This window comes from Strix aluco, chromosome Z (assembly GCF_031877795.1).
Source record: "Strix aluco isolate bStrAlu1 chromosome Z, bStrAlu1.hap1, whole genome shotgun sequence".
Taxonomy (NCBI): Eukaryota; Metazoa; Chordata; class Aves; order Strigiformes; family Strigidae; genus Strix; species Strix aluco.
In genome coordinates, this window is record NC_133971.1 from 82,729,748 (window position 1) to 82,751,604 (window position 21,857).

General features: G+C 42.4%; 1 protein-coding gene across 8 annotated transcripts in view; it reads right to left on the reverse strand.

The window, feature by feature from the left end:
- The window catches only part of SLC38A9 (solute carrier family 38 member 9), a 47,234-nt gene extending 30,312 nt beyond the window's left edge, over positions 1-16,922 (reverse strand). The window contains exons 1-7 of one of the 8 annotated variants that reach the window (XM_074812406.1): positions 16,794-16,922; positions 14,755-14,893; positions 6,567-6,699; positions 5,870-5,991; positions 2,438-2,501; positions 2,231-2,324; positions 1,111-1,281 (exon numbers count right to left, since the gene is read on the reverse strand). In XM_074812406.1, the coding sequence (XP_074668507.1) occupies positions 1,111-1,281; positions 2,231-2,324; positions 2,438-2,501; positions 5,870-5,991; positions 6,567-6,699; positions 14,755-14,858 (688 nt within the window). In that variant the 5' untranslated portion in view covers positions 14,859-14,893; positions 16,794-16,922. Of the gene's footprint in view, positions 1-1,110; positions 1,282-2,230; positions 2,325-2,437; positions 2,502-5,869; positions 5,992-6,566; positions 6,700-14,754; positions 14,894-15,766; positions 15,783-15,822; positions 15,979-16,041; positions 16,107-16,274; positions 16,695-16,793 lie in introns of those variants that run through there. The other 7 variants (XM_074812407.1, XM_074812408.1, XM_074812409.1 and 4 more) reach the window with 7 other exon arrangements.
- Positions 16,923-21,857: the final 4,935 nt, after the last annotated feature.

Sequence of the window (21,857 nt, forward strand, 5' to 3'; positions counted from 1 at the left end):
TTACCCATTCTATAACCTAGTAATTAAGTAGCCACAATGAAAGTTACGACAAGGATCCAATGATCAAAGTTATCACAGAGCAAACAAATGAAATAAGAGCCTTGAATAAATATAGGTAAGTGATAAAATAATATGCCAATCTCAGGGACACTTTTCCCAGAGAAGGAACTGGTTTGATCATTCTGATGTTTGCTTATTAGAATCAGAGTTATTTGGTTTAGAATAATTTAGGATTAAAGTGATAACCTTTTTTAAAAAAAACCACAAAGTCTAAAATGAAACAGTCTTAACATATGAATTAGGTCAGCTGTAAAGTACACCAGTCATTAACCAATAAAGTATGTCCTTCAGGGATGGTGGGAACTCTTAATTAAACATTGTTTAAGAGGTATAAGTGTCTGTGCTGTTATTTGCCTCAGAGATTTGTTAATTACCTTCAAAACAGAAATCCTTAAATCTTACTCATGCTATTCAACACCATGAGTCAGATTTTCAAAGCTCTCAATTCCATCATTTATTCTCACAACTCTACATACCTAATTGATTGTATCCACAAAAGCTTGTGTGTCTGTGCACGTACAAGGGTATAACTAATCGATACTTTTTTTTGTAACAATGCCAGACTAAGAATCCTTCTTTCTCCATGCTACAGCTCTTGCAGAAACTTTCTATATGGCAGCACTCTAAGTGTGTTTGTTGAAATCTAGAGCGAAACTAGATTTTTTTTTCATTAACCTGGATGATTTCAACAGCCTAGTCTGTTATATGGCTGTTCAAATAGTTACACCCATGCAAACAAGGCGTGAGTGAAAATACAAAGTGGAAACAAGCAACCAGGTTTGGGTTGTTTAAACTACACCAAAAAGCCTCATTACTGACATGCAAATCAGATAACTGATACTCTGTCTTTCATTAAAATCACACTTTAAAAGAGCAATTGAGAAATTGGCTTTGAAAGCATACAGGACTGTGCCCATAGTTACTTATTCTCACTTAACTTTTCACAGAAAGTAACAGAAAAATCAAGTGATATGGACAACCCTTTTTCAGTATAAAGTCTTGATCTTTCCACAAGATAGCTGTGAAAGTTAACCAAAAATGTATACTTACTGTATATAAACCTTCCTGTGTTGAACAGAAAGTTGGACATAAGCACCCAATAAACAACCATGGCTCCAACCAGCGATACCATAGAAAATAAGAGGCTTGACCATTGACCAAAGGATCCAAAGTAATACTTGCAAACATCTGGGAATTCCCAGTTTGAGGTATCTATTAAAGCTGAAGAAGATACAAAAACCAGAAACATATCTAGACAAAATGTTATATTAGAGTCAGTAGAACTCTTCATGACAGGATGTGTTCTTGTTTCAGAATATTCTGACACAAATTCACAGTGCTTCCAAGGGCTAAGAAGATTGCTGTTAGCTTTAAAGTATACACTCATTAGGCGTTTGACTGAAGGAGCCTGAAGAAGTAGAAGCTTTTATTGTGGCCATACTATTACTTTGATCCAGAAGCACTGGAATAAGACATGGTGTCAAAAATGCAGCCAGGCATTTGCAGCTACAGCCTTTTGCAAGAGTTATGGCAACATAGGTCAGACCAGGAACTAGTCCTCAGCAACGCTCTGAAATGAGTTTTCACAAACTAGAGGTCTTAACTGCCTTTATTTGAGCAAGTAAGGGGTTAGTTTATGCATCAACTGCAAGATGAGTTTTGAACAATAGAAGTACATCCTAAGTAGAACCACTGTCACATGAGGCAATTGTCCATAAATTGCTTCCAACACAGAATATATACAAATATTAGGGTTGTACAGGCATACAACACAAGTGGTTGCAGCTACAGCCCACACTGTTCCACTGTGGGACATGATCAGAAATACATGTAGAGAACTGGACAGCATTTATGGAGAAATGAAAGCCTCTAACTCAGTTAAGTCCCCAAACGCTTACTAAGCGACCATCTGAAACCTTGCTTGGTAAGAGTCTGGGTTTGGCTATAATACTTAGGTCCTAAGGAACTGAAGGATAATCTAGTAAGGGAAGACAGACACTTAGTTTACAGAGCTTAGATCCAGTCTACAGAAGTAGGGAGACATTCAAAGGAACACTTTGCAGGTCAGGTCTAACATATAGTAAAGATACAGACAAACTAAGAATCTGTTAGGTCTCTGTATTTCACACTTAATAGAAGTATTTGTGTTATGAAGCTTTGTATTTCTTACGTATCATTTTCCGTGATTTCACAACTCTGTAGCAGCAATAAAGAGTCAAAATACCCATCAGCAAGATGAGAATAATTCCAGAAGTAAAGCCTGCCTGTTAAGAGGGAGAAATACACTAGCTTATTTATCAGTAACGCTAAGGAAAAATGAAGAGCAAGCTATGTTACCAAAAACATTTTCATACACATGCGTTTTTCACAGTTTTACCTGTTTTATTCCCCATGGGATACTTAATATAGATGTACCCATCATTGTATTCCATATCATAAATCTAGGAAGAAAAGAAAAAACCCAGTAAATAATTTGAGCAGCACTCTTACTTCATACTATCCTCTTAGCAACAATAGTTACATATACAATTACAGGAGAACTCAACAGATGAACTTGTGGCTCCAAGACTAGTGTTACCGGCAGGGCTTTGGATTTTTCAATCACGGGTTAGTATACAGGATACCAGAGCTTTTGGCATCAGATGGGATGAACCTGTCCCAGAGGGGGAAAGGATCTTGGGGCAGGAGTGAGCTGGGCTCAGTGAGAGAGATTTAAACTAGATTTGAAGGGGGAAGGGGACAAAACTGGAACTCCCAGATGTAAGTCCCAGGGTAGATTACCAAAGTTTGTGTGCTGATGTGCCAGTGATGACCCTCACCCTGTCATCTCAGGGGAGGCAAGGGATGGAGACATGCAGCACAAAAAAGATGCAAGGGATATGTTGATGGATCAGTAACTGTGGTAACACCTGTGAAAGGTCAGGCTGGAATTAGGACCTCTAAATGTGAAAAGGTGCTGGAGACATCATCCCATCTGAAGTGCATGTATACCAATGCACACAGTATGGGTAACAAACAGAGGGAGCTTGAAGCTATGATGAAACAGAAAAATTATGATGTAGTGGCTATAACAGAAACATGGTGGGATGTCTCCCATGACTGGAGTGTGCCAGCTGATGGCTACAAGCTCTTTAGAAGGGATAGACAAGGAAGGAGAGGCGGTGGGGTGGCGCTGTGTGTTAGGGACTGTTACGATTGCTTTGAGCACAAGTGTAGTGAAGACAGGGTGGAGTGTTTTTGTGTTAGAATCAGAGGGAAGGCCAACAGGGTAGATGTTGTCTACTACAGGCCACCCAACCAGGACAGAGAGGTGGATGAAATATTATGTAGGCACTCAGGAGAAATCTCACGATCACTTGCCCTTGTTCTTTAACTTCCCAGACATCTGCTGGAAATACAACACAGCAGAGTGGGACCAGTCCTGGAGATCCCTGGAATGTGTGGAAGATAACTTCCTGACACAGCTGGTGAGTGAACCAACCAGAGAAGGTGCCCTGCTGGGCCTCCTCTTTGTGAACAGAGAAGGACTGGTGGATGATGTGGCAGTTGGAGGCCAACTAGGGCACAGTGATCATGAAATAATAGAGTTCTCTATTCTTAGAGAGGCCAGGAGGGGGGCAGCAGAACTGACATCCTGGACTTCCAAAGGGCTGACTTTGACTTGTTTAGGCACCTGCTTGACAGGATCCCTTGGGAGACGGTCCTGAAGGGTATAGGGGTCCAGGAAGGCTGGGCACTCTTTAAGAAGGAAGTCTTAATGGCACTGGAACAGGCTGTCCCCAGGTGCTGCAAGAGAAGCTGGCACCAGAGAAGACCACCCTGGCTGAACAGGGAGCTTTGGCTACAACTCAGGGAGAAAAGGAGAGTTTACGGCCTTTGGAAGAAGGGGCTAGCCACTCACAGTGATTACAAAGAGGCTGTGAGGCTATGCAGGGTGGAAATCAGGAGGTCTAAAGCCCAGCTAGAAATTAGTCTGGCTTCAGCAATCAAGGACAACAAGAAATGTTTCTATGTCAACAGCAAAAGAAAGAGCAGGGAGAGCCTCCATCCCTTGCTAGACGCAGGAGGAAACATGGTAACAAGTGATGAGAAAAAGACTGAGGTGCTTAATGCCTTCTTTGCCTCAGTCTTTAATAACAAGACTAGTTGTACTGCGGGAATCCAGCCTCCTCAGTCAGAAGACAGAGACTGGGAGAACGACCCCCACACACATTCCAGGAGGAGATAGTCAGTGACCTACTGCATCACACACAAGTCTATGGGATCGGATGGGATACACCCGAGGGTGCTGAAGGAGCTGGCTGGGGTGCTCGCCAAGACGCTTTCCATCATTTACCAGCAGTCCTGGCTGACCAGGGAGGTCCCGACAGATTGGAAATTGGCCAATGTGACGCCCATATGTAAGAAGGGTCGGAAGGATGATCTGGGAAATTACAGGCCTCTCAGTTTGACTTCAGTGCCCGGGAAGCTGCTGGAGCAGCTCATCCTGAGTACCATCATACAACACATGTGGGACAACCAGATGATCAGGCCCAGTCAGCATGGGGTTATGAAAGGCAGGTCCTGCTTGACAAACCTGATCTCCTTCTACGACAGGGTGACCTGCTTATTGGATGAGGGAAAGGCTGTGGATGTTGTCTACCTTGACTTCAGTAAGGCCTTTGACACCGTTTCCCACAGCATTCTCCTGGTGAAACTGGCTGCTCGTGGCTTGGATGGGTACATGCTTCGCTGAGTAAAAAACTGGCTGGATGGCCAGGCCCAGAGAGTTGTGTCCCCCAGGGCTTGGTTTTGGGGCCACTCCTGTTTAGCATCTTTATTGATGATCTAGACGAGGGGATCGAGTGCACCCTCAGTAAGTTTACAGATGACATCAAGTTGGGTGGGAGTGTTGATCTGCTCGAGGGTAGGGAGGCTCTGCAGAGAGACCTGGACAGGCTGGAGCGATGGGCTAAGGCCAACTGTAGGAGTTTCAATAAGGCCAAATGCCGGGTGCTGCACTTGGGCCACAACAACCCCCAGCAGCGCTACAGGCTTGGGGAGGAGTGGCTGGAGAGCTGCCAGTCAGAGAGGGACCTGGGGGTGTTGATTGACAGCCGGCTGAACATGAGCCAGCAGTGTGCCCAGGTGGCCAAGAAGGCCAATGGCATCCTGGCTTGTATCAGAAATAGTGTGGCCAGCAGGGACAGGGAAGTGATCTTACCCCTGTACTCAGCACTGGTGAGGCCGCACCTCGATTAGTGTGTTCAGTTTTGGGCCCCTCACTACAAAAAGGACATTGAATGACTCGAGCGTGTCCAGAGAAGGGCACCGAAGCTGGTGAAGGGTCTGGAGCACAGGTCGTATGAGGAGCGGCTGAGGGAACTGGGGGGGTTTAGTTTGGAGAAGAGGAGGCTGAGGGGAGACCTCACTGCCCTCTACAACTACCTGAAAGGAGGTTGCAGAGAGCTGGGGATGAGTCTCTTTAACCAAGTAACAAGCGATAGGACAAGAGGGAATGGCCTCAAGTTGTGCCAGGGAAGGTTTAGACTAGATATTAGGAAGCATTTCTTTACAGAACGCATTGTTGGGCGTTGGAATGGGCTGCCCAGAGAGGTGGTGGAGTCCCCATCCCTGGAGGTGTTTAAGAGTCAGGCTGACATAGTGCTGAGGGATATGGTGTAGTTGGGAACTGTCAATGTTAGGTGAATGGTTCAACTGGATGATCTTCAAGGTCTTTTCCAACCTAGATGATTCTGTGATTCTGTAATATAGAACATTCAGTAATAATGCATTTTCTGGCTAATATATGACAAGGTGCTTAACATACATTGTCACTATACTGGAGTTTTTACCATAGCCATCTGTGCAACTGTCAACTTTAAAAGCAGTTCCTAATGGACTGTACACGTAGATTTCATCAGGAGCTGGAAGTACATGATCAGGAGCAATCTAACAAATGGATAAAAAACAAGACTTAGTAACACCAAAGTAACTATTGTTCCAAATACAGCAAGCCAACTCCTATAAATCACAAAATCTTTCCATGAGAAGTGCATTTTAAAAAAAACGTTGGACTACATTAATTTTCTCGCCTTGAAAAAAAAAAAAACAGTTAATAGGGTTTTTAGCTAGATAGCAGAAAAACAGATATTTCTTCTGCAAAATGTCTGTAACATACTGTGCACATATCACGCTAGTTCAATCATTGCAGCTGACCACTGCTTAAATCCTCTTTCAGATGGGAGAAATGAGTACACACATCTGGGAAACCTGGAACTCTGTTATAAAATTCAAGCTGTTTGTATGTTTTCTTTGGATAGTGAGGTCATTGCACAGCAAGTCAATCACAACTTGTGATAACACAAGACATTGTTAAGGCACTCAGCTACTTGATATTTACTTCAAAGCAAGCTGCAGAACGATTTTCCCCCTGCCTTTATTTCTGTTTCTTTTATAAACCTAGTCTGTGGAAGACCCAGGATGCCAGAGATCACACAGTTAATCTGGCCCTGTCTTTGCCTTACCAATGCCCTGTCTGCAGGAGACGTGAGCCTGCTATAGTAATGAATCCGCTTATTCATTGCTGAAGCTTCATCAGTGACTCTTTGCATGTCATCGTTCACACTGACTATGTTTGTAGGCTCCACATGAAATGGTCTAAAGGAGGGGAAAAAAAGAAAGAAAAGGAAAACCCTTAAAACCCTAGAACACAAGAGCTAACATACAACTCAGAAAACAGCTTAACATCACTCACAATGAGTCTGTCATTCATTGACACAAAACAAATACAAAAATATCACTGTCACGAGGGAAGCTGCCATCCATGAAAGAACCATACGTTTATATCATTCATATTAAAATGGCCTCTTGCCCAGATTCTGCGGGGCAATCTAACATCAAAATTCAGACCTTATATCCATTTAATGAGTTCTCAACAATGAGTCACACCAGAACTACATGTTAATATGCTTCTCCAAGCTTATTAGTGCTTATAATCGGTGTTGCTAGAACTAGCGATGAGGAACAGAGGTAGAAACAGAAAGTGTGAGAATGCAGAAGCAGAAGGAAGATGGAGAAAAAGAGGAATGAGCGGTGGTAAGGAGGACCACCTATGAAAAGACTAGGAACTACTAATTAGCAAAAACCCCTGTATGAAATTATGTTTAATGGGGAAGAAACCAAGCCCAAATAAGCCCATGTGCTAGTACTATTTTTAAGCCAACACAACTGAGAATAGAATTTGTCACAGAACATAGAACAAGACATGTCCATTTGCAGTTCTGAACTACTTCACAACTTCCCTTCAGATTTAATTAGGGTCGTCACAGAGAATAGGACTGTCAGCAACAGAAGTCCTACATCTCTCATACAGAGACACACAGAACACAGGTGATACCCCTTCCCTCTTCCCCAGCTGAGTTAGACTGCAGGCACAATCACAGCCACTACAGGAGAAAGCAGCCACATCATGTCCCTTGTTTTCTCTGCACACATGTAGGTACAGAGCAAGCAGAGTAAAAGCTGCTCCTAAAGTTACAACACAACATAAAACTAGTTTCGTGCAAGAGATGCTACCAGAGATATGTGACCTAATCAAGATATTGCAGATATTTTTTTTTCTTAATCAAGTATAATTTACTTCCATATAGGCATACTATGCTATTGCCTAAATGCCACATTCACTCTTGGAACTGACAGGCTAATTTCTCAGACAAGAGGGGGTACTGGTGACCTGTAAGCCTTGATAAAGTGTTTGGGTTTTTTTTCCCTTTCACCAGTGCTTTTAATTTCTAAAGCAATCTCAACAGCTTTCTGATCATCTTCTTCCAGGATGATGTTTAAATCACTCAGAAACAAGAACCACCTCAAAACCAGAATCCACAGAAGTAGAGATCACAACACGTTTCAGGCTAGCAAGAGCAGAAATTAGGCCAGCAATAAATCCATGCCATTTTTCCTGTAATATGAGCAAAGCCTATTTGAACTGACTGTTTTTTGATACCCATTTCTGGCTTAGACTACAAAGGAACTTGGTCAACCCCCCTTCTGCCCCAGCTCTCAATACCGTAACAAAGGTCCCATTCTCTTTCCCAGTGAATCATTAGGCATTTGCACCATGGCACCACCTTTTATCTGGAAGGAAGAAAAGGAATAGAGCTCTGAAGCTGGTTGTTATATCTTTGGAAGAAATTAAGGTAGGTCCTTATTCCTGTGTGCTTAAGGGGACACAGCAGGTAAGAGTATTTATGGGACTAATAAAAACTGACAAAAATGGAAAACACAGAAAAATAATTTCCTTCTCCACAAATTCATCCTTTCCTTCATCTTAGACTTCATTAATTCTTACACCTTCCTTCATCATGGAAAAAATGGCTTAGATTTGCTAAGCCATTTCCCACTTACTGAAATAAAAGTGAACACACTTTCAATTTTTAAAACATACTTAATTGACTCCTAGATGATTCTGTGTGATTCTGTGACTCTCCTTTTTCCACATCTCTGACACGAAGAGGGAAATCTCCATTTTGTGTATGGACTTCTGTGGTGTTTTTATAAACAATTAAGACAAATACTGCAATTAAACAGGAATAAATTTTAAGCTATAGTTTTATTACTCAAATCAGAGGCATGCAGGGCTAATTCCATAGGCATTTAATGAACAAAAGTAGTCATGGACGGTCAGCTCTACAGGACTTCACCTGTTTTAGCTTAAAATTTATTGGGTTGACCCAATCATTGGACACTGCTAAAATATTTCATTAGAAGACCTGTAAAATAAACACTGTAGTTATGAAAACAGGAAATGTAGTATGTTTAAATGCCTCCCCACCCCCCAGTCAACACTCTGCATTTTTGTTTTTCAATCACTGATACACATTGTATTTAGAACACAAGTAGTATGTGATATACTGCAGTTGCATAGTGTGAAGAGCTTTATGAGGACTACCTCTTTCCCCATCTCCAGTTAATATTATTAGTACATTCCCATAAACTTCCATTGCTACTGTGGAAAAACTACACTGAGACAAAGTCTACATTTCGTTTCAAAGCGAGCAGATCTGTGTCAACGATTCCTTCAAAATGGTGTTCAACTGCTGACATGGATGTCAAAGAAAATTCTTCTAGACTGGAAAACAGTGGGAGACTATTTTTTAAAGCAATTCAACTTAAAGCCACAGATGATTTTAAAATTAAAATAACAGAAATATGAATACAACATCCTATTTTATGGGGAAAGCAGTGTTGTTAGTCAATGACCAAACAAGTATCAAGAAAAAATTTAATGTGTAGCAAAAACCTATCTGTCTGTAGGTAAGAAATTCTTTAGGAGAAAGATATTTCATTTCCTTCAGTATTATGAACAGAGTCTTGTTTGAACAAACAATTTATGGTGCAGCACAAAACAGAAGGGTATGATCCAGAATCTAACCTATTGGTGAGGAAAGAAAAACAACAACTAACCTCGAAGAAATTCTATATATCTGGTGCTGCTGCTTCCTGCCTAGAGGAGTTTAATGCTGCCAGTACTTGGGGCTGCTCCCCCTCTTGATCCCTTCTGGTGCATGTCTGTTGAGAATGAAAATGACCGAAAGCAGCAATTAATTTTCTTTTTCTCAGGGTACCACTGCACTTCTGGTCTTACTGAGCAAGTGACTATGCTAAAATAGACTGTCCACCCATTAGTTTTATGGTTGTTAGAGATCTCTTTGAAAACATCAGTCTGACTTGGAAGCTATGCAGGCAGGCTGGGATGCAACCTTCCTCCCTGATCTCCAATAGGAGAGCATAGCACTATCTAGAATCAAGGTCATTTCCAAGCCCCCAGCTACATCCAGATCAAAGACTGGTTGAAGGGTTTACTCAGTGGTTGTAGGGTTTACTCGTAAGTCTGAGAAGCTCTGAAAGACTCAAAGTCAAAGCCCAAAGCAGGTAGGATATAATCTGGGACGTATTTTGGAAAACTCTCTTTAGAGACCGTAAGTCTAGCAGACACGCACCCTGTAGATACAAGCATCAGCAGCTCCAACAGATTCCTAGAAAACTTTCTGATTTATACAGCCAATCACATCATACCTCTTATGTGGCAAAATGATTATGAAAAGGATGTGTGAGAATGTGATCTGGGGGAAGGGAGAGGTTACATGACTGGAGGGTGTCACTACTAACAGAAAACAGTGCAGACAATTTCCATGCATTGAGATAGACTATAGTGTCCAATGAATTTATTATATCCATACTAAAAAGCATAATTACAATTTATATTTCAATAGCTAGCCTGAAAATCAATGCTCTTTTTACCAGGGCAAACACATCAGTAAAACAGCTGTTTTCCACAGCACAGGGAGTATGGACAAGATGCAGGATCTCATGCAGGAGGTCTACACCTCCCACACACTACACCCTGCAGATGTACTTCAGAAACCCTGAAGTTACACTCATCTGCTAGCTATTTCTTACACACACAAAGGGACCATTAATAAGAATTCAAGTGCTGGTCCAGGAAGAGAGAGAAGAGAGCTTCTGTCCAAACTTCCTCATATTATGAACTTCAGCAGCAATTTTTGCAAGCAAAGAAAACAGGAAGAGATGCTCATGACTAAAGCTGTTTCCAAAATATTGTGCTAGGCAAAGTTCAAGTGTTGGATTTGGAGGATTAGGGGGAACAGCACAATAGGAAAATTTGGTTGGCGAACTACATACAATCTTGCAACTGCTAGTATCCATAAGGGTGTTACATATTTCTTCTGGATATTTTTAGCAATGTACTCTTGCAGAGCAATGAAGCAGTATGACGGATACCTATCTCAAGAAGTTGTAAACTAAGTAATACTGTTTTCCAAGTACCTTTGCTGAAATATTTTTAAACAACTGGTTCTGGACATCCTCTCAAAAGCAGTGCTCTGAGTACTGAGCTGCTCAAACATAATACAATTTTTTGTGTCAGTGTTTCTTTTGGCTCTACATGATGGTATTAAAGACTTCACATTAGACAAACTTTTCATATTTAAATAAATATGAAAAAATCTTTTTTACAGGATGCTTAACAATTTCTTTCTTCTCATCCAAGAAGACCACAAGGAGCCACGTTGGTTTATTGCATAGATTTCTTTCACACCCCACATCAATCAGTTACTTTTCTGGGATGCAATAGGATTATTACACAGAAATAAAGCTAGGAAATTCCTACAGCTTTATTGTTTTACTGAGTCACCAAATTATTATAAGAATGCTGTATATGGCACAGGAGAAACTACGGAGTAAAACTGATTCACTATCATGGAAATTAAAGTAAGGAGAAAAAGTAATAATAAGAAGACTGTACTCATAGGTTGCTATTTCCTAATCGGGAACTGGCTATCTAAATAGGAGCATTACAGATGTCAGTGCAGTTCTCTTAAGGAAAACTGTACCAAAGAATTCCCTGTCTGACTTGATTTTTACTTCCTAAGCTGTCTGAATTTACTTAAGCATGATAAATAGTATGCTTACAGTTTATCCTGTAAGATCTTTATTCTCTTGTCAATACATTTTCACATTCCACACTACTGTCATTTTGATTACAGCATGACCACACAAGTATCTTAAAATGCTGGATGCAGAACCAAAGTAACCTTTCAGAGCACAATACTAAGTCACCTCTGCTGCTCACAGGATACACATTTTAACAAATAAAAAAATCACAAGCTTTACCATACTACATTTTAAGCTCTGTTCCCTGTTCTGTGTCAAAGGCAAAGCTATTCAAGTCTTCTCTTACGAAGTACAAAACGTTTTTAAGAAGGTTCTAATTCTTCCCAGTTAGGAAGTAGTAATATTAAGAATTAGTAAAAATGTTAGCAACACAGAAAAATGAAAGCAGGCAATGGAGTAAAAAGACCACATGGATGAGGAGCAGTAAAAGCATAATTAATGCAGGTAGTTTTGCACAGGTTAGTCCCGACCATTGTCTACCTTTCTGTAAGCTGAAAGAACTTTGAAAATAAAAAAGAACCAACCACTTTTGCATGAAAAAGGCTTCTCTGACTGCCATCTACAGACACTGTTTAATTTATAACTGTTTAATTTCACCTACTGATCTCTCCTACATTGTGTGAGAACACTATGGCACTTCAAAAAGAATAAAAAAAGGAAGAAGGCTTGATCTCCCTTTAGCAGGGGGCATTATCAAGTTTTTTCGTATGCAAAACCACTAAGACAAAACACCGTTTGTTTCTTTGAAGGTTCAAGTATTCTCAAAGACAACTGCAGTATCTGTTGACAATAAACAGATGTAAAAAGCAGTCAGAAGAAAAAAAGAAACTCCCTCTCTTGCACACAATAATCTTCAATAAGCCACGGCAGCAATGACATTCTAGTTTTTAAAGGGACCTAGAAAATGGGCAAAACACACCTAATATGGTATGAGTAATTCGAGTCATTGTGAAGAACAATAACATCCTTTTTAAGAGGATTAAAAGTGGCCTTATATTTTCCCCAAATTAGCAAAAGAATAATAGACAAAATAATTACAACTCTAAAAAACAATCAGCTTATTGTTCTTATGTAAACACTGAAAAGCATGACTTTTAAAAATCAAAAATCCTCCAAGCCGTTAAGAAAACCAAATAACTATGTAAATGCCATCTAATCTCAAACAACCCGAACAAAAGAACAGAACAGCACTAAAAGAGACAAACAGTGATTATAAGCAAATCCCACAAAACTCTCCAAGAGCAATCTCAATGCCAAACAACCACCCACAGTTTTCTGAATAGCGAAGTTAAAAACCGGAGCAAACTAAGCAGAGCCAATCAGGTATTGTTGCACTTGCACTGATACTTCTTTGCACCATAAACCTCCCACTCTGGAGCTGCTACTCCCTAAAGCTCTAACGAAGTTGTCCGTCAAACTGGCCACTGCTCTGACCACAACTGACACAGACCCCGACGGCCTATTCTTCCTCATTGCTTCTACTAAAGACTGCAGCTGCCTCTTTAATTCGCAGAGATAGACTTCAGCCTTGTTTGGCCCTACTATGATTTCTATGTCTTCCTGATATCCCAGCACTCATGCCCTTCATCTTTGTGCCTCCGGATGCTTGGAAGGCAGACTAGTTGTAGAAATGGAAGAATGAACTAAAAGGAGGAGCAACAAGGACAAAGTGGATAGATCTGCAAAGCTGGATGTTGTGGAGGGGGGAACACAATCCCAAGTACACGCTTCTGCTTTTGGGGAGGGCAAATGTCACATGCGATGACCTTTTATGAAGCTGAGTCTCCAAATTTAAGAAATCACAAGAAAAAAAACACATAATGAGGAAACAATACCTAACCTCACTTTTGAAAAGGGGATCTTAGCATTTCGATATATCACAAAGGTGAAAACTTTCTCTTGTCGCTACTGCATCACCACAACACTTGAAACCCTTTGCTCCTCAAACAGAACACATACTTCCTCCAACACAAGGTGCTCCCAAAAGCAGTAAAAATTAGCAGTCTTCTCGTGCCAGGAGGGCCATGAGGGGCTCAGACGCTCCTCAGAAAGAACATAAAGCAAGAATTCATTTTGCACACTTCCTTCTTCCACCTGAAAGTACTTCACCATTTCCTAATCTTTATATACACAATTCTATATGCTCCCACACCTGTGCTCCCTCCATTTGTTCCCCGGGCTCACTCAGACCCTTATCCTCCTTCCTTTCCTCGCAAAGAGAGATTATTTAGCCCCTGGCAAACATAGGCTATCGTGGCTTTCCAAAGCAGGCTGAAACAGCTGCAAAACACTATCAACAAGAACTTTTTTTGCTTAAGTGGGCACAAACAAGAGGATTTTGTATACAACACTGCCATCTGTACTTCCTTCAGGAAAACCGCTCTATTGAAATACGATGCCGGATGCAAATGGCAAAAAAAAAAAAAAAAAGCCATGAACAGCACCCAAGAGGTAGCACGCAGCTATTCCTTCATCTAAAAAAAATCAGAGCTGGTGCCTCCAGCTAGGGTAAGGTTAGTTCCCACTCCCATCTCAGCTTTGGTTTCAAGACCAGCTCACAGAAATCTTAACTGCAACAGCAGAGGAAATCTCAAACCCCGACCTCCTTTGGGGAAGAGGTGTTAAACTCTTAAGAAAACATGCAAAATAACCACTTAACTAGATATGTATTATTTTCACAGGCACGGAAAAAAGGCTGGGTGGGATACCGAATTTTTCATATTTGCTCAATCTAAAAAAATACTTTTTTTTTTTTTCCTTAAAGGTAGTAAAGGTTGCTCAGTTCCTTCGTACTAGCAAATAACGTATTCTTCCAGCACCACCTGCAGAATGCATACAGAGCCATTTACACATACTGACAGCCATTTTTCTGCACCATCTGGCAAGCTTCCTTGAACAGTCTCAACATTTCAGTTTGTTGTGCTAAATAAAAACCGTCATGATTCAGTATACACATGATATTCAGTGTTTGAAGATCACTGTCAAAGCCACATGCCAAGTTCTTATTGGAGCACTCTCTCTGAAGTGATGTTACTAGAAAAGTCTTATCCTTATAAATACAATATGAACATCTGTTCACCTGGTGCTTGGAAATAATATCATACACAGACAAAGCAGTAACTGTACTCAGATCCTGGTTTCCAAATGTTAGTCTTGTCTTTGTAGGATTCTGTTGCCAAAAGCAAAGATTAAACAACTCATTGCTATATAATCATTCCGTAGGTTCAGCCTTCCTCATACCTTTTGCACTTAAAATCTTCTGGATTGAACTGTATATTCATGATTCCATAATTGCTTTCATCCCCTCCCACAGGAACCAAAAGAGGTTTGGTATCCTCTTCCATGTTGGGTGAATATGCCTCCTTCTACTTATTCTGACCTAAAAAAAAAAAGAAGGGAGACAACTGCAGTTAAGCAAAACTCTGCTCCACTACAAATTTAACACTGGCAGAGTCCCACAGCTTCAGAAGCTCCTGGGGTGAAAGCCACCAGAAAATCCCTTCAACTTGCCACTTGAGAATTCTCATTCCATAATGCAAACATCACGGGACCAGTACATCGGGGACAGTATTTTTTACAACAGATTATCCATTTAAGTAAAGTGGTCAACATACAATCGTGCTCCCAATCTCTTTTAGCACCACAACAGACAATATAAATTAAAGGAATATGATGGATGCTTATACTGGGACTGAAACAGGTTTGTAAAGAGTGAGGCTCGGAATCTGAATTTCCTTTGAACTACCACAGCTAAGACTAAAGTCCACCATGTGCAAATTAACATTAACTATATTCATACATAGGTCTTTTCTTCCTGCTTTCAAAGCATGGGACTCCTTTTCTTACTGCTCCACTGTAAAATGAGTGTGATTTTCAAAGGAGCTGTATTTCCAATTTGTAACAGTTCTGCTGAGCACAATTTATCACAGTTATTAGAAAATATTGTTTCACTAAATTATTTCCAACTTCACAGCAAACACATATGCAGTTTTCCAGCCTATTTCCCAGAATAAAGATCACATTACTGCAGTCTACCCTGTTTTGGCTCTTTGAATTAAGGGCAATGAATGGTTTAATAATGCATTAATAATAACATATTATAGGCATTCAGAGCACTCCTGGCCAAACAATGGGGAGCAGATCACTTTTAAGATAATGGAACTCTACTTAAGACTGAATTACAGTCCCCACATGGGACTCACTGTGGTATCGTGTGCAGCTGAACAAACATAATGGCTTTAATCCCTGCTACCTCCTGGAGAAGTTCTCAGTCAGGACTCCTTCTTCAAACAAAAATGGTAGGAGTACCTGCTCTTTCACAGGGGGTCTGTTTCCTGATGCTTTAGAATGTTACACAGGAAAGATAGATGAGCTGGCACAAGATACAGAAGGATGGCACTGTATGTTTGAAAACTGGAGTGGTGATGGAAGAAGATAGAATGAGGTGTGTATCATTCTTCTGCATCCTCATGAAAATGCACAGTAAAGACCAGAAAATCCCAGAGATTATTTCAACCAAGCACTGACATGGCTCTATCCCTTTCCAGCTGCACGTTGCCCATCCTCTTGCATTAGTAAGGAGCCAATGGGTGTGTGGTCTCCACCAGGTAATAAATCTGAGCAAAATTAAGAAATGGAACATAAGTCTGATTGTCTTCAACAGATAAAGCACCTATTACTCGTATATAGTTTTTTTTTTTTTTTTTGTGGAGACTGTGAAGAAATACTTACAAGAACATAAACCTTCGGGATTAACTTACATTTTTAACACGATTCTTTTTTCTTTTTTTAGGTTAACGGGTCCAGAGGCCCGTTAAAACCGATGTCAGCTTTCCCCTGATTACGGACCGCCCGAAAAGCTTTCATGTCGTCTCTGCACACCAGACAACGCTCTGACGTGTTGTTCGTTTGCTCACGTAACGCGTTACACTCAAATCAGAGCGGCCCGAGCCGCTCCTACAGCGGCCGCCCCCCACCGCAGCCCCAGCGCCCTCGGCGGCGGGCAGGGAGGGCAGGGCAGGGCGCGGCGGAGCGGAGCGGAGGGGCTAGCCCCGAGGGAAGCAGCGCGGCGGCTCGGCCGGCCCACCACCCCCTCAGCGAGGTGCTCAAGCCGGGGTGCAGCGGCGCGCCGGCCAGAGCTGGTGAGGCAGCGCCACCCGCCGCACCGCCTCCGCGAAGCCCCCGGCACCCGAGGGCCCTGCGGCGCCGCCCTTCCCGCCCCGGCCGGGCCCGAGGGCGCTGCCAGCCGGCGCCACACAGGCAGACGCGACTCCTCGTACCTGCGGCGGCAGCTCCGCGCTCCCGCGGCGGCGACAGGAAGCACCGCGGTCTCGGGGCGGCGGCCGGAGGCCGGCGGCGGCCCCCAGCGGCGGGCGTGGCGGGCCGCGTAGTTCCCGCGGGCGGCTGCGCTGGGGAGGCCGCCGGGGCGCCGCCGCGCGCAGGACTCCGCTTCCCAGGGAGCTGTGCGCGGCGCGAGGCCGCCGGGGCGGGGCGGGGCGGGGCGGGGCGGGGCCGCGCGCCCCTCTGCAGGCGGGACTGACCGCGAGGGGGCGCTTTCCGCCAGCGCCGCGCTGTCTGGGCGCCGGGCGCGGGGGAAGGGGCCGGCCCCCCGGTCAGGGAAGCCCAAACCGCCGGCCCAGCTACGAGGAGCCTGCCGGCTCGGCTCGGCTCGGCCCGGCTTGGCCGGCGCCATCGTTATTCTCGGGGGCGCTCGCGCTTGCCTCCCCTTTTTCTCTGTAAACCAGGTCTCCAGGTGGTCAGTCGAGTGTGCCGTTCTTCCAGGCTCCGGGCATCGCTGCTGGGAACAAAACCTGCTCTGTGCTTGGCCCGGTTCTCAAGGGACGCCATTACAGTATGGACAAGCGTTTACCAAACAGCCATGAAGCAAAGATTTGCATTTGCTGGTGATGGTTGACGAGGTGCCTCTGTTAAGAAACAACAGCAGCTCAACCATTTGCTTCCATGCTTTCACAGTCAGTATGTTGACAAAGGGTAGGCATAATCCCAAACACAACCACGCTGGTCCTCATGTGGCTGGCTAAGCACCTTCTGTGAGGAGTGTCCTCACCTGCTCAGGCAGTGTGCAACACTTGCTGACCAAAGGACAGGTAAGCAGACAACAACAGGGACAATCAGCCAGCAAATACATTTTAGAAATTCACTACTTCTAATCCCAGGGGGATTTTTTGGTTCTAGTTAAAGTTGGGAACACATCCCTTCCATAGTTGACACCAAAGTCAAATTCTAGGGATATTCATAGCTCATGCTTGGGAAAACTGCTGAACTGCATGCAAGGAAGGCAGCAGAGGTAGCTTCCCCATGTGAGAACAACATTACAAAACAAGCTAAAGCACAAATCCCAATCTGTACTTTCTGTTGAAGTGCAACCCAAACCAGATTGTGTGGCTAGGAGCAGGACTGTTCCTGCTAGAAAACTGCTGTGTAATTGAATTTCAGACTGTGGGAGGAAATGAGGCAGCAGAGACTAACACCACCCGTTTCCCTGAAATTCAGCTGCACCCAAGCTCAGTCAGAACAAAACTCTTGCTTCTGCGTAGCCCAGCAAATTCACTACCTTCTTTTGCCTCTGAGCCACTCCTAGAATCCAAGTCTACATTGTGACTCTTGAACATTTGAAGATTTTGGTCGATGAGTTCAGTAGTCTGTCCACCTGCTACCACATGAATTTGAAATGCAAAGCTAACACCTCATGCTGGTGCTATGAAAATTAATTAAAGCCACAAAGGTAGAGATCTGTGAAGAACTGATTTTTTTCAGCATGCAAGTATCTAGTCTTACTCTTGCAAGCCTGTCCTGTGTCCTATGCTATGAAAGACTTACATAATTACTATTATAGCAGATAGATGACCTGTATTTCATTGCATTCTTGGTTACCAACTACTGCCCTTGAGTTATCCTTAGGAAAAATTTTTATTTTAAGAACTGTGAGCCAAACAGAAATGTACAGATTCCTCCCTCTCCCTCATCAAAACTGCTACCAACAGCTGACCTACTTCACAAAAGGGTTTTCAGTCACTGTCCTGCAGTATTTGTGTTGTGTCAGTCTATTCTGATGATACATTGCCTTCTGGGCAAAGAATGTCTCTTCCTACATACCTCAGCAGTGTCTAGAAAAATGTGAGCCTAAATTCATTTAGGATCTCTTGGTAAATCTGTAAAACAAAGAGGGTATTAAATCCATCTCTTTAAAAAATTTCCACTTACATGTTGAATCTTCTTTTGATTTAGCCTTAAGGCATAGTTTGCTCTGTACTTGCAGGTATAAGATAATTGTAATATGCACAAATTCGTAAAATTGAGGCATTGTATAACATTATAGTGGATGAACGAATAACTTTCCCCATCATTGCAAATGATGCATGGTCACATGGCTAACAAACTTAGTGGGTTTTGCATTTTGTTAGAGATGACTCTGGATTTCTTTCTGAAAAATACTGATAATACATCAGGATAGCATTTAAGATGTAGAAATTGTGTTACACTTAAAATCTTGTTTGTGGGCAAAGAGAAAGCACACTTTGTATATAAGTAAACCCAAGAATTTGTTGTTAGTGTAACTGCAGTCCTAAGAGTCTGATCATCATTACTCCAGCTCTAACTGTTACACACAAAAAATTTTTTATGCATGTGTGTACTTTCTAATCCTTTTCCTGGTGTTCTGCTTGTTAAAAGAGCACAGTTCAGTCTGGGTGTCCAGTGTTAGTTGCTCCACAGTTTGAACCCTAGGTTTCCCGAAGCAGAGTCTCAGACATCAAATCTCATAAAAATAATTAATTTAATAGAGTGGCAACCGCAGTATTGGCTCAAGCTGGGTGCCTCTGGAGAGAGACCTCAAACAAAGAAATCCCTGGGTAATTATATCCTTCACAGACTATGCATCCCCCCTTCATGCAATCTCCGTGTACCTGCCACACACCCTTTGGTCCAACAGCAGTTCTGGCCTGAGATCTTCCGACACCTTCTGCCTCCTTATTGTATTTCTTCACTGTCTCCAGGCAGTCCATTGTTTTGTCCAGTTGCAGCTGCTGTTGACACTTGTATCTTCTGCTCTGCACTGGCTCTGGAGGCCTTGTTTAACTTGAGTAGGTAACGGTCATTAAAAGTTCAGTACATATAGGTGAAAAGTTTACAGCTTGCAGCCTAAGGGTTCAACAATCTAGCTCCTTATGCTAAGTAAGTGAACAGCATACTACATCACACACCATTACAAGTCTAAGCGATTCATTCTATGTAAAACTTATTATTTAAGCTAAACAACTAATATTTCTTAACAAGGCTCACCCATCTGCTGCTGCTCTGGGTCCTGAGGTTGGTGGTTTCATTCTTGGATGGTGGTGAGAGGAGGGGACATTACAGCAAGTTGTCAGCATCTGGAGGCCTTCTCTGGGAGGAATATGATGTTTATGTCGCTGGTTTCTTCTTCCTCACTCTAGGGGGTTACACTCACACTTGGGGTTATTTTTGTAAGTTCTTGTAATATACTTTTATAAGTTTTTCTCGTGATCTGCAGCTCCATGTTATATTCGAATGTATTATATAAGATGCTGTTTATGTTGGATACTATTTTGTTCTCTTTTGGCTCTGGATGACTCTGCTTGAGTGGGGCTGGCTGGACAAAATGACCTCAAGAGTAGGCAGCAAATGTCTTGTGTAACTTGTGCCCTGCCACCATGGTTTACATTGAATTGTTAGAAGCCTTAGGAAAAAGAAAGAAAGAAAAAAAAAAGTTGTAGCTCCCTGAAGAATCTTCTGAGTTGAACAAATTAAGTTACATTTACCATGTAGTTTCTTGGTGTTCACAAAATTTCATTGTTTGGCTTCTGAAGTAGCAGGAAGTAATTTGGAGGTGGTAGTGTCCTACAATGAGCAGAATCAAATGATTCTCTGAGACAGAGAAGCTGGTTCTTATGTTTCTTAGCTGCTTTGCATTCTAAGTTGAGCTCAACCTGTGTTCTGTGCTGATATTCCTAAAAAATGAGCAGCTCTAAAGGGTAGGGCTTAACTGACAATGGGGTAAGGTGAAAGTAACCAGAACATTAGTTCAGAGAGCACTCTTCAGTAACCTCCATCTGCTGCAGGAATTTGCCTTATTGTTGCCCAAAGACCCTAACAGACATTCAGATGTTCACTGCAAAATTACAGATCCGGCATCACTTCTGTGCAACAGAAGACATAAAAGTTCTCAAATGGGCACACAGTTTTTTGAACAGTTTTTCTGATGAGGAAAATCTGTTGAACATGGTGGAGTGGTTTAACAAGTATTTACCACATTTATGGAATGATATATACTTCCTTTATGATTTTCAGAATAAGCATTGCTGTATTATTTCGCAGCATGAACAGAGTTACAGAGAAGACATACACTGCAGCAGCGGCTCAGAAACACAAGCAGAAGTGTCAGAGTACTTGCCGCATTTTTCGGTAGATGCACTGAACTGATACTGATGCCCATGAGCAGTTGGTGCCTGCAAGTTGAGGCCTGTAACAATTAGCGCTAAGAGAAGCATGCCATTATACCTTATATGGTCATGTTGTACCCAGTTGTGTATACCTGGAAGTCTCAAAGGGGGAATATTAAGAAATTCTTGTACCAAACAATGTTTAACTTTGTCTTTAACATGGCCTGAGTGATTAAAATGTATGGAGAAGATATCCTAACCTTGAGAATAGATACATTCTGGCAGAAATGCTCTAACAAGGTGGATAAGAAAGAACAGCCTGACTGGACAACAGAGTTGGGAAACATCCAAGGAGAAGAAATTGTCCTCAAAAGACTCGTGACCATAAAAGGGAAAAAGGAGTAGGGGGCTAACTCCCCAAATGACCACTGACGACCACCCGAGACCCCTGCACATGTGTAGTGTAGTTTTGCAATGCCAGCATTATGTAAATGTAGTAGATAGACAGAAAGGTGGAGACTTCTTGGAAAATGTATGAATACTCATGTCTTTAAGGTATATAAAGGATGAACTTTTGTTTTATTGTGTGCATGTTAGGTGGAATGATTCCCCCGTGCATCCAGCACTGCAATAAAGAATGCCTGCTTTCTAAAACTCCAAAATGAGTCTTAGAGAGTTCCTCTGAACAGCTTTTACCGTAACATTTTGGCACTCAAAAGGGACCTTCCGCCGTGTTTCCTGTGGATCTGGGGAGTCTCTGGGACCTTCGTGCCAGCATCAGGAACTTTTCCTGAGAAGGAACCACAGATCCCCAGACCAACTCGGGACACTGTTAAGACCCCTGATTTTTTTCTCTTTTGAAAGGCATTCTTTAAACTTGTTTGCCTATCCACATTAGTCACGGGAGACATCCTGTGCAGTGGA